We start from the raw sequence: 18,174 nt of genomic DNA, 5'->3' as shown, positions 1-18,174 counted from the left end.
AATTATACTTATCGCGGCGAAAGCCCTCAATTTTTACCGTCACATCTCGAATGCGTTGCCGACGGACAATTAAGGAACTATTCGCGTTTCAGTTTCGCTTCCGTAAATCTCTGGTATTCTAGGCGTGGTGTGATTCGCTCGCCGACGATTAAGCCGCCGCGAGTTAAGAAGCGATCTCGGACTCGTCGCCGATTAGGTGCGCGTTCTCCTCGCGTTCCGCAAATTAGCGACGAATTCGCCGTTGCTGACATATCTCATTTGCGAAAATACGAGTCGTCGCGGCTGTCTCTTCTCCGAATGCCTCCGTAAAAAGAGCGAGCGGCTCTCGAAATCGTGGCTGATCGCTGTCGACCGCGACAATTAACATTTCACGGCCTCCGACTCGGAAGAAGGCAAAGCGTCGCGATTTTTTTTTTGTCAACTATTGTTCCGCGCAAAAAGCGAAGACATATACCGACGAAGAAACGACTCCGGATCGATCTAAATGGTTCTCAACATTGCTAATGTTGGTGGACTAGTTTGTTTTTAAATTACATGTAGAAAATGGTACATTAAGAAATTTACGCTCGAGCAGATAAATTTTTTCTCCAAGATAAATGGAGGAAAGCCACAAACAATTATTAAAAAATATTGAACTAGAGAGAGAGAGTTCCATGGAAATATATTGTCTTTTGCTGCTTCTAACGCTTGAAGATTCTTTTTTAATAAATTTGATAATTTCTTCTCTATGAAAAGATATCGAGGTGCTGAGTTATAAATCATTAATTAATTCTGCTCACAATGGCAAATTAAAAATGGTTCATGTTTTTATTCGCGACCATGACTATACTCTAACAATAAATGGATTATTTCAGCAATTTGTCTCTAAGTAACTAAAACGATAATCGCAATGAATTAGGCTCCGTTACCGAGGAAAAAATGCACGCATTATCCAGATTTCAGCAAACGACGCAGTGGAGGGAACACGTTATGTATAGCTCGGTTCGTTCTGCTCGGCAAGACATATCTGTTCGATCCATCGATCACTGTACTCCGATGATCATCGCGTTACGGCCGGCCGCGCACGATCGACGCTCGCTTTTCACTCGAGAATGTCCCGGCCTGCCTCGATCCTTGTTCCTCCCTTTTCGTCGCGCCTTTTTCCCCGCGATCGTTGATCCGCGAGAACAAGAGATTTGATTGGCTTTCTCGCCGTCTTCGCGCTTCATCGAAATCTGGAATATTTTTCTGGTGACGCGTCTCGACCTTCGATCGACAGATTAGGATATGAAGATGGTGGGATTTTGTAATTATTCTATCAACGTGAAAAAAAAGAAAGAGACTATATATCAATAATATTATATATATAATATTATTACGAAAATATAGCGGCAAAGTAGGTATATATCTTGTTGTAATGTTATCATACATGAATTAATAAGTCGACGACACTTTTACAATTTTTTTACGTTTTAAGTTGTATTAAAAATAAGATATTGATTTATATATCGTGATGCTATAATAAAATAATATTTATAAAAAGTAGCACGCGCGCGGACTTAATTTTATAGAACCGTGTGATGTCGTGAATGTCTGTCTAACTACATTTACAGAGATATAACGCTGTAAACGTCATTTTCGATTCATTATTCTATGGCAGGCTTGCTTTCGTAAGGTATACGTACGAGAGCTGCCCTGGGGCACGACAGAATGACGTTCGCTCGTAGTATTTCTCAAGCGCTGCTTAATTTCATAATGCCGAAACGCGCAGGCAGGTACATACTACATACGCGGCTTCGACATCAGAAACAGTGACATATGAATGGGGACCTATCGGTGGGGTCTTGTCCTCTCTTTTTTTTCTCTCTGAAGCGTCATCGTCCACAACGTCGTCCAAGGATTTCGACATTCCATCGTCTTTCGATGATTTCGCGACAACAATGCCCGATTCTCATACGGAACCATTACGTTCAGGCCATTGTTTGAAGACCTTTCTGATAACTGATTAATCGATAAGTTAATCACTGACAGCTAAGACTTGCATAACGTCGACAACGCACGAATATTGATAGCATAAAGCAAGCCGCCGTTCTCTGAACGACTATGCCAAAATTAATTATTGACTCACATCGATTGTTTTTAGTTTGAAACATTGAAAACAGCAGTCTTGTACAAATTTTGAAATTATATTTAATATTTTTGGTTTAGAAATTTCTATTAGCATTTATATATACAAGATCTACATTTATAATCGTTTTTTGGCGAGTCAAACTTTATACAAGATTGAATATTTTGTTTAATTTCGTTATGTTATTTTACAGAATAATGTATTTCGTTATGTTAAAATAATTATTATATAATTATGATATTATACAAAATAATTGGAGGTTTAAAATGTCGAAATATTTGATGTCGAAAGTTCAGAATCAATTTTCTAAAATGTCTGTAAATGTTGAGAAATTCTACACGTTCTAAGAACACCTATGCTAAAAGAAAGCGCGCGTTACGTTTCAGAAAGGCGACGTGCGAACAATGCGTAACTCGCAATTTCTTTGACTATAACAATGATAGCTTGCAAAACGACTGATCCACTCTGCTCTTACTCCCCTACTGACCCGGTGTAAATCTACCGCGAAAGATAAACACGCCTTTCGCACTCTTTGTCAGTCTCTCGTGGAAGAGAATTCGTCCGCGCCGAATTGCACCGGGTTACGCGACGCTTCACTTTATATACGCTAACGCCGCGGGCCGTGAGAATTGTCGCACAATACCGGACCCGAGGGTGGCTCGGTCGACACAATAACGAGGAAACATGAATTAGCCCGTCGCACAGTTAATTGTCGACTTTAAAATCCGCCGCCGCACAGAGCAATCGTCCGTTCGCGCAGAACTGTGAATCAGAACGCGACGCGTCGTGTGTCGAGTTTGTCCCCAGTCTTTAGCCGCGGGCATTGAAATCTCCAAGGCGTGTGTTGCGCGTTCACGTTACATAAATCACCGGACATCTTTTAATTCTCAACTTTTTTAGTCGATCTGAAAAAGATTTATCCTTTGTCGGCGATGATTTTACATATCCGATTTTTAATATCCTCATCATATGCTTCATACTTAAACTTTGAGGTTCTGTTAAAACAAATATTCATTATGTATTCCCGAAAGATTTATTCTGGGATTTATTCGCTAAATCGAGAGACATGGTGTAAGGAGAAGTTACGATCGTCGGGTGAACGTTCGATCGATCGATTCGTGACCGGAATAGTTATATTGGGCGGCAGGTGCCTCGACGGTGCCCGCGACGGAAGTCGAGAAGCGGTTCCGGAAATGAGAGCTACGGCGTTAACTCGGTTTCCCTCGGCCTCTGGGATGTGGGTTAGGTCGCGCTGGGTTACACTCTTCTTCTTCGCCGAGGGTCCGGGACAATCTCGATGGTTAGGTGATAATCTGCGCGATAATTCGCCGACAATTTTTCTCGGCATTTCCTCACGCACATCGATGATTTTATCTCCCAGACAAGTTTTATGTGAAATGAAAAATAAATATGACGATTGGATGAGATGGTAATCGTCCAGGATACTTGTAATAGCAATACTATGTTGAGCTCTTATACGACATACTTTAATAATACGCACAATAATCAGGAAATTTCAATGGAATTTTACGCTACTGTTCGTTTGTCCGCGAGAAAGAAATCCCTACGAGGGCTTTGTGTTGAACAATTTAGCTCTTTGTGGTTTCCTTCGTAACGAAGTATGCGAGAAACGCGACCACGGCACTGGCGTGCCGTGCACCGGTGCACGTGCCTTTCTAAAGCGCAAACCCGATCGCAGGCGGATTGTGGTGGCCGTTCGAAGGGTTACTTCGTGGATAAAACTCACGAAGACCGCAATAGAAAAGCCGTTGGCTCTTGCTATACGCAATCGTAAATCGTAACGAAACGTGCGTTCGCTCATATTACACACGGCATTTTAGAACCGGTGGTTTTTTTTAACTTTAACTAGATATCAACTAGAGACCAATTTAACTAGGAATCCTTTCAGATTTTCCATTGCCATTTCAGATTTTATGCAAAATTGAGATATCGCAATATCCTTGGAAACTGATTTCAATATGACTGACTACATATGTATAAACAATTAGGATAATTATAGTCTTTTGAGATGCACCAGTTTTGGAGATTTTTTACAATGATTGTACTATCCAATATTTTTTCCTAGTATCTGATTACTATATGGAATTAAATTCTAGAGTATTTGACTCGCATTAATTTGAATCGTTGCTAATATTACGAAGTGTCACGAAATGGGATATAGAAAAAAAGCTACCGCGTTACATTCAAGTGTATATTTTAACGTTTAAATGGTAGACGCGAACAATGACGCTCATTAATTGCAATTGGCGCAAAAGAGCGGCATGGTTCGTTAAAGAGCGACAAAACGAGTTGACATCTGTTATCGCGATGATGACAACCATTTCCTTTTGACGATTTACGATTTCAGACTAGGTATATTTTTGTTTGAAAGTGTTTTAATTTTATTATACTTTCCAAATTATACGAAAACTTTATACTTGATAGAATAAATTGACATACATTTTACACATATTCAGTTATGTTCTAGAAATAAATTTTTTAATTGCTTGCTACTTTTTTTAATTATGTTAACATAATTACACTGAGAAAATAAGGTCTTCTTTTACATTTATTTATGAGAAATAATTGATAAAATTTTGCTAGTGTGAACAATTCAATTAATATACTATAGTGCTTTAAACGAGTCTCGCGATCGTGGCGGCTGTAGGAAGTGCAAGTAATGCAAGAGGGATGATGCGGGAATCGAGGCAGGAGAGCATCATGGTCCGCTGGTCACGGCTCGCGGACAAACGGACCACCATTGCCATGCTCGTCGGCCGATTCGCGAGTAAATCTCGGCAATTTCTCCGTAATGGTTGCCAGACTGGACGCCATTACCATACGCCCTGATTTTTCCCGTCAGACCGACCGTGACGGTTAACGTTGCTCGCGCTCGCATGCGATCCCAAAAGTCGCTCGGTGCATTGAACCTGGCGAGCTTTCGCGAAAATTCTAACGTTCGGCCGTTTAGCATGTGAAAGTGTCGATACATTTCTATTATAAACGTTTCCCGGTAAAAGTAATTTCCGTATATAAATAACTCACAGTATTATACCTTTCTCGAACATTTCGCGAAAGAGAATACGCGCGAATGCGAAGCAAAGAGTCATCGCTTCGCGCTGATGAATATATCGTAGCTTTCTTGAATATATCGTATGCATTATATGACTTTTACTTGTTGCGTTATACTATTTTTTCACAGTTATAATTAATAATAAATTGAAGGTCTCTCTCACACACATATATACATCTTACCTTTATATGTTCGTGAAGCACTATGATTATTTTAAGTTTAATTGAACGTCTTATTTCGCAATAATTAACTGCATTCTTAATTTAATTAACTGTTTCGTAAAATATTTAATTGACTTGATACTTAATTTATTTGATGAACATATAAGATTATCGACCTTAAAAATTACGAGGACAGTATAACATGGCCGTGGATTTACTGAACCACTTCGCTAATTCTCCGAACAGTGTTATCGAGGAGACTGTATATTTTCACCTTATATATTTCTCCACTTGTTATTATATAAAAATATTTCCCGATCTACTTATGCAACGTTTACGTAATGTTGTTACTCGCGCAGAACGATCGACACAACACGCTTGATAATTTAGCAATACCACATAAGAGGATATGCAATTCGTAAGAAACGCTATCCGATTTTTTTTCTATTCTCGTTGTTTTATCTTGCTTCTCGTTTTCGTCCTTTTATCCGGCTTCTTTTATATCACGCATATAAATTTCGCATCTCTCATCCTTTCCTCGATATCCGAAGATGCAGATCCGCGATATTGTTCCCGATCACTTGGTCGACCGATCGAGCGGAAATGAAAACGAATCACGAAGACGCTTTCGTCTCTTTCAGTCCCGGATCGCTTCATTCGCTTTATGCAAAGTATCTCGATGATGTCGCGATCCTCGATAAACCTGTATTACTCTCAATGTTAAGAAATTCCACGCGTTTCTCGTGACTTTGTAAGAATTTTAATACCCCGTCGCAGCTGCCTGCTATATAAATTCTGGCAATCGGCTTCCTGATTTGCCGCGATAAACGTAATTTTAGTTAGCTCTCTCGATCTCTGAAGATATCGTGATTAATAATCCGCAGCTCGTTCACGATTTCGTTATTTTTACTACGTCTTTAAACGTTAAGTGTAGAAATTCTTGTATGAATTTTTAATCGATGAAAGATATCGAAGAAAATTGAGAGGCAAGAATAAAATCGTTATTTGTATAGAATCCACTTTCAGTCTTAGACTTGACGAGTTAATTTGTTTCCTTCTAAACACTAAACTCTTTAATTGTCCAATTTAAGCAAGAAACTTAAATCAGATAAGAAATATCTTGTTTAGCGTTATTCTACTACCAGCCTAAAAAGTGAAGATTTTTTTAGGCTTGGATTGCGGAAAAAGTAAAAATTTGATTAAAGTGTTTGAATTTTTTTACAATTTTTGGCATACAAATTTTTATTATAATTTTTAAACAAAAAATGTTACGAACAAAATCGTCGGTCAGGCGAAAACTATTATTTCTCTGAATGTATGTCACAAATTTCAAGACAATCCGTCAATTGCAGCCTGAGATATCATGTATACACCGTCTGAAAAAACATAGTTTCAAGAAAAATGTGTTAAAGTTTGACTTGTTACTTCAGTCATATCATGAATTTTTTTCATCTTATCGCTTGTCACCCTCCATACAATGGACCTTTCTCTTTTAGCATCTTCGAAGGCTATTTTAGTTTTAATTTAATCCTTTTTCGCTCTATTCGTCACTCTTTTTAATTGTATGGATGTAATGTTTACCTGCACGTATAGGTACACGAGTTCGTTTCAAACTCGAAGAATATTTTGAATATCCGCTTGGGATTTTTTACACATTTATTTTAAGACTTCAAATCATTTTTGGAAGCAAAACAAATTTTAAAGTAAGATAGCCCCTTAATATTTTACAAAGCATTGTATACTGTCTAATAATATTCCTTTATATAATTTATGCACAAATAACTAGACAGTGTAATTGACATAAAAGTACAATATTTCTCAATATATATGGATTTTTTGCTAAAAGCCTACATTTTATGTCTTTCCAATAATGTCATTTGAGTTAACTAACTCGTTCTCGAAGAATTTCTGATTTCGGGCCTTGTAAAGAATTAAATGCAGGATGCAGGCGCGAACTTTTCGAGCATAGCATGAACTATTCAGTATCCTGTCTGGATATGGGAGGAACCCAGCGTGTACGTCGTGTATCTATAGTACGGTTCAAGGTCGGACGGTGTACGTTGAAGACGATAGCCGTAAGATACGCGTGTAGGTGCATTAACCCTTCGAAGAGTCCGCCGCCACGCGATGCGGCTGTAGTTTCATAAAGAATAGTATAACACTGGCGCTTGGAAGAGAGCAACCCGGACTAACGAATGTTCCTATAGCTGAGAGGCAAAGGAAAGTAAATCTAATATCGATTTCATTATATTTGTCATGAGAAAAAGATTTTACGAATCGATAATTTTCGAAGAAAGTTCTATCGCAATAGAAAATACTTGCAATCTAAATGGACAAGTACATAGACGCATAAGTTTTAGCATGGCTAAATGCATCCTTGTTTAACTCGACTTGAGTATATGCGAGTGCATTAAATCTGGATCTTTATGAGTCTTCTTTGAAAAACTGGGTTTTCGGACTAATCGTCCCGTTTCTCCAATACAGGCTTATTTGGCCCGGTACCTCGAGGTAATCCGGCGAGAAATAATTCTCCTGGTACCATGAGCGAACTAATAATACCGTTACTATTAACGAGTCAAGAAAATTTGGGATATAAATGAGCGAAATGTAATTCTTCGACTGTGAAATTTAGCTTTCATTTAGTCTGAAAATAATATCTAAAATACTAACAAAATTACGAACGACAAATGTTTACATCACTGTGACATAATTCCCATTTGTTTCTTTTATATTTGTAAAGAGATCCCTCCCTAAAGAGTCTCAATAATTTCGCGTAAATTCATGTAAATTGCAGCAAATCTTCCTTCAGGATTCAAATATATTCGTAAGTCTTAAATGCTGCGCTGTAATGCCCAACATAAAACGAGCGCATTGGGAGTTGTAAAAAGAGAATTCCGGTTTTACAATCTTTTTATATAGAACTGGATATAAAGCTATTGAATTCTGATATTAAATGAAGAAATTCTCTTCTCCCGGGCACGAAACGCTTTTCAAGGCACGCGAGCTTTTGTTAAGAGAGAATATCCATTACTCACTCATAGTTGCTTATATTTTTCTCCACGAACGAGCAGTTTAGGCCATGGTGCCGAAGAGGAAGTCCGGCCGCACCTTGCTAGGGAATTCACCTGACTGCCGCGTGTATTATAAACGCAACGCTCGCACGAGAGCGAGCGAGCGTTCCCTTAGACCCTTCGAGGATCGTAGGCGTAGTCGGAATGCACGAAGCCCCGGTCGAAATCGTCTTACGAGTCGATCATATCCCAAGAGACGCGAGAACAAGGAGGAAAACGGAAGTCCGATTTTGCACTTCGGGTCGGCGGACCTTGCGAGTCGCGCGAGCGCGCGGACGTGGAAGACTGCTCCGGCTTCTCCTGACCGTTAGCTCGACCGTCGTCGCATCGCGGTCTTAAAGTCGACTGCAAGAACCAAGCGGTACGGCCGCGTCCGTCCTCGGCCCCCGTAGAAATCCTGTCTCGTGCCAACGCCGCCGCAACCGGTGGTAGGGCGGTCGAGTCTTCGGCGGTAGGCTTCCCCGTAGGCCCCGATGGGATTATAAGCGTCTTGACGAGGTTTGCCGCCGGTGGAAAAACCTTGTCGAGAGGGCGGAGTTGACCCTTGACGGCGGTCCTGCCGTCCAGGGTCCAGGTCCGGTATCGAGTATCCTTCGGTCCGACGATGCTTAAATCATTCTGTATATCCATGTCGAAGAATATATTCCGTAAATAAAATTATAATATAACATGATTAATTTGCAGCATACTCTGTACTATTACAAAAATATGTGTAAAAAGATTTAATAAGAAAAAGGGAGTGTTTAACCGAAAACTCGTAATTTAAACATCTTCAATTATAATTGTTTACCAACGCTGTTTCATCAATAACTTCAATTTTTGTTTCAAGAAAATATGACTTTAATTTTTATGCAGTTTTGTGTTTATGTAATATTTCGTTCCGATTGTATTCGATAAATGAAAGAGAAGAAATGATTATACAAATTATCATATTAAATAAATACGGTTTTAAAATTTTCAAGTTCTTTTCCTTCCTTTCGTAGAATGACATTTAATCCTTCGAAGCAAGGGGTACTTGAGATTTTTCATTATTGCGATACACAAGTGTCAAATTGTTCAAATCTAACCGAGCGTGTAAATGCGTCTCCCCGTGTTTTCTTTTAGGCAATAAAACGAAGGGGACGAGCACTCTTCTCTTGTCGCTCACCTGTTGCTTCCTCCTGGCTATCGTGTCGTCAAGCCAGCCTATACGCGACAAGATTTTGTAAGCGCATTGCGTATGTTCCGATGGCCGATGCAATTGTGTCTTTAGCTTCGCATGCGCTGCTATTTGCGCCGCATGCTGTTTTTCTATCGCGAGATTTGATGTAATCAACACGTTCGACTAAATCTTTATTTTTTTTAAAGAAATTTATTTAGATTCTTCGATTCGGTTCATAAACGGCTGTGACCTGTAAAAACGAGATAAGGATAATCGAAAGGAATTTGTAGAAATTGGATACCTAATCTTCGAAAAAAAAAATTTAAGAAATGATCGGCTCTTTATTTTTAATTTATTGCCGTCGTGTCGCGATTTGAGTGCCGATCACAGAATATAAACTTTAATTAAAATTTTTTTTAATAAACAAATCTTAAAAATAAAAGTGAACTCACAACTGTAAGGCCGTAGGATTAATTACAATTCCATCATTTTATTAACGCACGCCGCGGGAATCAATTTTAATGATTCTAATAACATCAAGTCGATAGATGGAATAAGCATATAGTTAAATGTTTATCACCGGTAATAGGGAACGTGAATATGCAGTACAACTCGTCGATCGCAGAAATACGAAATACCGTTACGCGTTTGCATGTTAAAATGTTGAAATTATACTTGCGGGAGGCAAGTGATTACTGAATCGACGATCGGCACCTCAAACCTGCCCGTTTGACTTCGGCGTTCAACACATCTCTCCGTCTCACGCGACCACGGCGATCCTTTGTCCTGCATTTGTAGATTGGCGCCCCCGATATCGATAAATTTACGCGTGTAAAACACTCTCGTGTACATCAAGTTTATAATTATAGTCTTCGTGTCGATGGCGTTTAGAAAGTTGATCTTTGCCGGAAAATGTAGACGCGTGGGATCGTGCGATAGGTGCTCCAAAATGAAAGACAATGAAATGAAAGACTCTCTCTCCGTAGACAATCTCGTTATTTCACGATATACAATCGGTTTTCATATCTCATTTTAGAGTCGGGCCCGGCTTTCCAGATTCCGTTCGCACGTGCTTGCTGCATCAAAAGTTACAGGTGACGCGAATTGCCAAATATTTTATGTAACGCTTATGTAACTTTTATATGTACTTCCCTTGGGTAAAAATCCCATTGGCTTTGTTCTTTATTACGTTTTGTGCGCGCAGATGATGAATTGCTGTGTAACGAGGAAAAAGGCGAGGGAGGAGAACGCGCACAGGTCTCAGAGCACGGAGATGGACGATGTGGAGGAGACAGGTAGCCATTAGCGATTTAATTATGCTTTACACAATGCGGTCGGCGGCATAAATTTGAAAATTCCCGGTCTGGCTGTCGCAGAGTCCGAGGAGGATGAGGAATTCTTTGAGTGCACGAGCGAGGAGCTGGCGAGCGAGGAGGTTTCGTCAACGAAGCCGCAATTGAAGGCGAAGCACCTGCTGTGGAACAAACCCGCGGGAAGATTGGCCAAACACCCTTCGCTCAGGTTGATTTTTCTTCACGAGATAGCGACCGCAAATTGGCTGAGATTTGCGTCAATTGCTTAAAACCTAGAATTACTTACATATTATCAAAGAGACATATTTCCTAGATTTATAAAATAGAAATTTTTCAACTTTACGAGCTGAAGACAAAAAAAAGTAGTATCAAAATATATGAGATTTTTCTATTGACTAATATACTAACTATGCTAGTATAAAAAATATCGCATAAACTACGTTCAATAGTCGCTAGTATTCCCGTCTTTTCAATAACTGAATATTAAATATTGATAAAGTAAGCTCTTGAAAAGTGCACGATTTGTAACTTAATGAGATGGGAATTGATGATGCGTAGGCTGATTCAAACTGGAGACCCTCTTTATCTACCAATCACGCAGGATCCCGTACCGAAGACGGAGGACCAGCTAGAGGAGGACGCGCAGGTGATGATGCAGCTCGGTACAGACAAGTACGCCTCCGAGATGCGGGCTCGAATGATGAGCGCATCCCTGTTATCCGACATGGAATCCTTCAAGGTATGCATAATTCATTGAGCCTAAACCCGGCAACGTATTTTACGAGTACATCTATTTTCATTATGATAATATAACGTAGGCGGCAAATCCTGGCGCGGTGCTAGAGGATTTTATTCGATGGTATTCCCCGAGGGATTGGATCGACGAAGAAGGTATTGACGAATGGGGACAAGGAAAGGGTCAGTATTTTTTTCTAATACATATAAAATTATGAAGAATATTCTAAATTTGAAACTGATATCACCGCTCAATCCTCGTTATCTATAATTAATTTACCTCGCTTATTTCAGTCAAGTAATCGAAGAGACTTTGACTACTAAGAAATATTATAATTCTCTTTCTCTCTCTTTCTATAATATCTGAGGAAATTATTTCCTTCGAGACAGGTTCTACGCCAAGATCGATAGCGATGTGAAAGGTTGCACATATTATTTTTAAGAATATTTACAAGCTAAAAGTCAAGACAGAAAGTCTTAATACTAAATACCTTTTTAATGACAGATTTTTTTTTGTTCAACATTCAATTCAACAAAGTCGATTTTTTCTCAACAAAAATGCCGAGGGACGTCAGTTTGCAATTGAAATATAAATGTAATTTTTTTATTTCCAACGCTTGCAATATTTTTTTATATTGAATCTCGAAACGCAGGTCACTTGTCGCCGCGGATGATGATCCCAGATAATCCGTGGTCAACGACATGGGCATCGGCGCAGCCAGTTCCCGCACACCGGCAGAAACGACTGTTCGACGACACGCGAGAGGCGGAGAAGGCCCTGCATTACCTGTGTTCGAAACGAATAGGCCAGGTTGCACAGCTCTTGCTGCCGACTCTAATGCACGCCGCGCTCTATACTCTGACCTCACAGAAACAGGAAGCTCTACCGAGCCTGCCCGATGTAGCACAGAGCATACTCAACAAATTGCAATACGCGACGAAGCCAATTCATCAAAAGCTACAAGTGTATGAGGTAGGACTCGACATATCTTCGATCATATAGTCATTTGTTAGGTCGATTTCGATTATAACTAGTCAGTGTTTGTCATAAATGTTTATATATAACATATTAATGCGCGCATATAAATATATTTGAAATAAATTATATACAGGCTGCGTATATATAAGTAAGAATTTTTACAGATAGGTATAGATACCTTAATTTTTAATTTCAATTTCTTCAGGACATTACGCGCGACGTCGAGAGCGTGGAAGCGCTGGTCGCGCAAGTAAATTCGTTGCAGCACAAGCTGGGCGGTAACAACGACTCCAAGGAATTCACGTCCTTTTTGATTCAATTGATGCGGGGAAAGGAGGTGAGCGTGCCCGGCGCTTCCAGAGGTGACATCGGAGCTCGAATAACGACGATGTTCCGCGACGCTCAAAAGGTATATTTTTATATATTATTATGGCTACGGTCAACGTGACGCTACAAATGCTTTGGAGCGTTCTTCTTCTCCTTCTTTCTTCATTGAAAGAAAAGAGAAGAGGAATACTTCGAAGCATTTGTAGCATCACGTTGACCGTAGCCTATATCATATATGAGAGAATTTATGATTCAAACATAAAATATTTCGGCTTTGTTTCAGGCTGCTCATATGATGACGTCCGTCAGTAACACCCATAAGGATACAAGTGCGGAAGATAGTCGATACAGAATGTTTCCCGAACCATCGTGCAAAGAATTTATTTTACGGGCGATAATGCCGCGACCTTCGCCAGCTTCCACGCCGCAGCCGCAACGGCTGTACGTCTGCCTTAAACGAGATCACATTCGTTTAGCTGGATTCTTTTCCGAAGATACAACGTTCTTATAATGTCAAACGGACGGTGTCGTCGTCATAGGATTTAAGTAATTTTTACAAGAAAAAAAAAACGTATGCGTCCTTGAATTGCCGCGACGGTGACTGGATTATGCATTATATTTCGTTCGCTTTGTTCTTTTTGTTGAACGATCATCACGTAGTTAATTTTCCCGATATATTAGATATCTTTCGATTTCGCGTTCGTTTTAAGGACGAAAATAGGTACAAGAAATAGAGTACATGATGCAAACATGCGATATTTTTCAATAATTTATTCGTTTGTCTTGTCGCGTGTATCTTAGGTACCTAAGTATATCATTTACAGAAAATATTTATTAGATTTAGTTATTATTTTTTTATTTTAATCGGGAGTGGAATGGCGATCATAAGATCAAATGTGCGTTTTATTGCGTTACCGAATGGACATTGAATCCAACTCCGATATCGTCTTTTTTAACGTGGGAAATCCCGTGAATAGAGAGTCCCGCATGATGCGGTCGATCTCCTCTAAGGCTAACTGAACATGAAGCTGCAGCACGGGATCTTTGTCGTCTCGCAAAATGCGCAATTCGCGGTACAGATCGATCATATCGCTGGTACAGGTACTCAACAAGTCTCGGTCGAGACCACGAAACAGAAGCGTTGCGACCAGCACAGCGGCACGCCGACATTCAGGTACTTTGTCTGTTTTCAATATACATGTGATGCAGTAGAGAATCTGAAAACGTTAAGATCAAGTTTAAAGATCTCTTCGGTATCTTGTGCTCTGCGAGTTTCTTATATACGTACTTCGGTGAGAATGTTTCCCAGACGGTAGTTCAATACTTTACAGAGTTCCCCTAAGCAAGAGAGACCAGAGGCTCGTACAAAGGGATCCGTATCGCGGATTGCGCACAAAAAACCGTTGACCAGCGTGTTTTTTTGAACCACGCTCATTTCACCTGCAAATATTCATATTTTGATTACTCCTGATTCTTATTAAAAACTTGCCTCAAGATCTTATGACTCGCTCTTGTCGCATTTTGATACGTCCTGTTTCATTTTCTTCTATCGTCTATCGGACTTATGTCCAGTATTTTGAATAACGATAATTTATTAAAAATTTTGTTACCACGTAAAATTTAATCATGTTCCGTATAGAATAAAATTAATTAAAATGATAAGGGATTTATAGGAAATTTAATTTTAGCTGTATATATGAAAATAATAAAAAAGGAATTTCTATATACCCAGGGCTCTCGTTGTCTTGACTAGTATTTCCCCGAGCTTTATCCTAGTTTCAACAGTTATTTCCGAGATTGCGGCACGTTTGGGCATATCAATGTATTCAAGCATCAGCGTTTCTATAACTTTTTCTGGAAATGCAGTTGCTAATGCGCATAGTCCGTTGATAGATGCCAGATATATGAACGAATCCTCGTGCTTCAAATTCTCCTGTAACCAAACATATAAGTGAGACAAACTTGCAGAACGCGTAGTAAGCGAGCGATCGAAATATTTACCTCAAATAAACGCAAAATGATCGCATTACGCGCAATAGCATAAGAATCTTTAGTCTCAATCAGTTTCGTGAGTGTCACAAGACCATGCGCCCGAACAGGAAGTAATGGGTCCGCGAGATCCTTCAAGGCTTCATCAAATTTGTCCGACGAACTGGACAAGTCTTGATAGTATTTCCTTTCGGATCTGGGTCGGGAATCATGTGTCGTGATACAGGCAACCACTTCGCTGATTAATGATTTAAGTTGCGTCGGCATATTGGAATTTTTCAGGTGATCTTCCAAAAATGTTTTAAAATCTTTGAAGAGATCGATCTTGATCGCTGCACTCTTCTCAAGCAGAATCATTTTTATCCACATTAAGCTGATGTACAGCATCTCACATTCGTTTTCTTCGGTTTTATCCGAACGGCTTTTTGTATAATCGTCGAACAACGATTTTATAAACGACAGCAGTAGTTCGGGATCTTTCACCTGTGCGTCTTGAACAGTACTTGTGCTGGCTAATTGTGACAGAAGTTTATGAGCCGCTAACTGCATCGTGATGCGTTCTATTTTGTCATCTTCTGTCTCCAATGTTTTCGATTGTTCAATTTCGCAGGACCATTTATTTTGATTTGACAGGAACTTTAACATGTAACAAAATAAGCTGGGAGATAAGTCTCTAGCGGTGGACACTAGGTCGAAAATGGTATCAGCTAGTTTTTCGTAGTCCAAACTTTCATTCAAACCAATAATCTCGATACCGCCAGTCGGTCCAAATTCTGATGACACATAATTCCCAAATCCCGCTGAAGTATCGTGTCCTAGAAAAGCTGAATAAAGCTTTTCCCGCGTTGTATCTTCCTCGAAGATTTTTAATAACAATTGTCGTAAATTCGTTTTTAATGAGCAAGCACTTTCGCGGACTTTATCGTACAGGCAAAATAGAGGCGTGGCAACGTGCAAAATAACTTTGCAAGGTAGATGCTTGAACTTGGCGTCCTCCGTTAAAAAACATTTTGTTAATATTTCTATACACCGTTCAACCTCTTTTTCAGATTTTATAACATGTGGTTCTTTCTTCGTTGTTAGAGGTGCACAAACGACTTCTATAATATACTTCTGACAAGCACGTGGATTGTAATCATACAGGGATTTAATACAGCAGTTTGCAATTATTGTGCCATGCTTGAACTTATCAGAGGAAAACAGATCTAAAATCTAAAAAAAAATTGTAATTCTGAATTACTTTTGTATTATATATACAAATATATATAGATATAATGTATTTTGTATACATTATTTCTTTAAATAGCTCCTAGCCTACCTGCGGACATACGGCTTCATAATATTGATCGACGTTCTTTCCATGAGTTGCTGTTATCAGCCGGGAAAGCGTATCTAATTTTTTCCAATCCGCACCCAGGTCTAAACCATCGTTATAAATTGTGGCGATTAACGATGATACTCCATCCGGTTGCGTAAGCATGTTAATTAGATAGTTCTGAGTTTCTCTACGTAGCCACCTTGGTGTATTTTGCACTCCACAAATTGCCATTAATTCCCGAAAACATATGTTACGTGGACAATTACTTAATAGGGAAATAAATTTAGCGTGAAATGCTTTTTGACGATTCTGTAGCCTTTGATATTCCTCCACTGTCATATAAAACTCTTGGTTATTTAAATTCATGGGCTGAACTTCGTTCGATGGTTTAGCTAGCGGAGCATGAGACAATTGTAATAGAGCGGCTATTAGAGGACCGATTCTTAAAAGTACAGCCGGTCGTAAATTGAGATCATCGAAAAAATCTAGGAGTAAGTGTGTTGAAAAACATAATCGTTCATATTTCTGAAACACAAAGTCCGTATAATAGAGAAAAATGATTATACAAATTATATAATATATAAATTACACAATGCTTTACCTCCAGACAGCTCAAGTCTTCTTCCTGAGTAATTGTTGAAGCTATGGGACATAATTTATCTATATCTATACCTACACCAGGTAATAGAAAGGGCTTAATTCCAATTAATATTATAAATTCCACAGCATTTTTCAAAGACTGATACTGGCTCACGTTAAAAGGTGCATCAGTATCTACTTTTACATTTTCTTGTTTAATACCACGCAATATGTAACTTAATATGTGAAGGTATTGTTTTCTATAAATAGAATTTTTATGTATAGAAATTTATATATAATTTATATAGTACTTCAATACACACAATACCAAATTTTACCTTATAGGAAAATCTTTGATAGATTGTCTCATGTCTTCTGACAGAAGCGGTTTTACCTTCTGAATTATTCGTTCCACCTTATCATCAAAATTTGTAGCCTGATCTATAATTATTATATAAATTAGATTTAGCTAAAAAATGCTGTATATATTAATTGTCTTAATCAGAATATTAATTTGATTTACTATCAGTAAAATATCTTTAAATTCTAACCATCAAAACTGGACATCAAAGTGGATAATACTTCGCGATAATCCATTTTCTTTTATTTTTCTTATTTTTATCAACCAACTGTCTCAAAACACCATTTTCAAGGAACAGTTTTTGCTTTTAAAAGTATCTCCACAATAACACAACGTTGCTAAACCTATGTATTTGTTCAGCTTTTCCTTTATATTATTTTATTTTTGTGTTCTGTGAATCATCAGGTTAGGTTTCTCGAAAAATGAAGTGCGCATGCGCGAAATAAACCAGTATTCTGTCTCACTTCTCTCTTCGTTATCTCTCTCTTTCCTACTCGTTGTTCATTGAGGTTTAATTTAACGTAGTTGGCGCGAGATACAATCGTGTCTGTTAGTTTTAATAAAAATTATGCAGAATTATTGTTAACGATGTACATACAATGTTAACAATGCGCGCGTAAAAAAATGAAAGAAATTAAAATATTAAGAAATATTACATATATAATAAATAAATTATTGTTAATGATGCAAAATAATGATATATAAATACTAAAATATATAAAATATTATACTAATAATAATAGTATGTTATATATAATGCACATATATATATATATATAAAATAAGTCAGGAATAAATGTAAAATAAGTATATAACATATAATATATATATAGAACAATTTTCTCGCATAAAAGTATACACACAAAGAAATTATGCAAACATTTTAAATTAATATAACACTTTTTATGATAAACACAATTTTTTAATGATACGATAATGTGGTCAATATATATATTGATAAAATTTTTACATTTTATTTTATAACATATATATATATATTTTGTTTTTATTTGACACACC

At 38.3% G+C, this 18,174-nt stretch overlaps 2 protein-coding genes across 2 annotated transcripts in view; one reads left to right on the top strand and one right to left on the bottom strand.

Annotated features, from left to right (window-relative positions):
- Rab3gap1 (RAB3 GTPase activating protein subunit 1) overlaps positions 1–14,840 on the top strand; it is a 31,903-nt gene extending 17,063 nt beyond the window's left edge. Inside the window, exons 7-14 of the mRNA XM_071769534.1 lie at positions 10,590–10,647; positions 10,758–10,848; positions 10,930–11,074; positions 11,425–11,605; positions 11,685–11,784; positions 12,255–12,574; positions 12,786–12,989; positions 13,191–14,840. Coding sequence (XP_071625635.1) covers positions 10,590–10,647; positions 10,758–10,848; positions 10,930–11,074; positions 11,425–11,605; positions 11,685–11,784; positions 12,255–12,574; positions 12,786–12,989; positions 13,191–13,418 — 1,327 coding nt within the window. The 3' untranslated portion in view covers positions 13,419–14,840. The remainder of the gene's footprint in view (positions 1–10,589; positions 10,648–10,757; positions 10,849–10,929; positions 11,075–11,424; positions 11,606–11,684; positions 11,785–12,254; positions 12,575–12,785; positions 12,990–13,190) is intronic.
- On the bottom strand, positions 13,664–17,581 carry Tango6 (transport and golgi organization 6). The gene is made up of 8 exons (XM_071769535.1): positions 17,345–17,581; positions 17,132–17,234; positions 16,816–17,053; positions 16,215–16,739; positions 14,909–16,108; positions 14,636–14,840; positions 14,196–14,347; positions 13,664–14,124 (listed from the first exon to the last, which is right to left on the bottom strand). Exons 1-8 carry the CDS (start codon positions 17,388–17,390, stop codon positions 13,819–13,821), a joined length of 2,775 nt encoding a protein of 924 aa, XP_071625636.1. The 5' UTR covers positions 17,391–17,581; the 3' UTR covers positions 13,664–13,818.
- Between the last annotated feature and the right edge of the window lie 593 nt (positions 17,582–18,174).

Source organism: Temnothorax longispinosus, chromosome 2 (genome assembly GCF_030848805.1).
Source record: "Temnothorax longispinosus isolate EJ_2023e chromosome 2, Tlon_JGU_v1, whole genome shotgun sequence".
NCBI lineage: Eukaryota > Metazoa > Arthropoda > Insecta > Hymenoptera > Formicidae > Temnothorax > Temnothorax longispinosus.
This window is presented reverse-complemented; position numbering and strand designations above follow the sequence as displayed.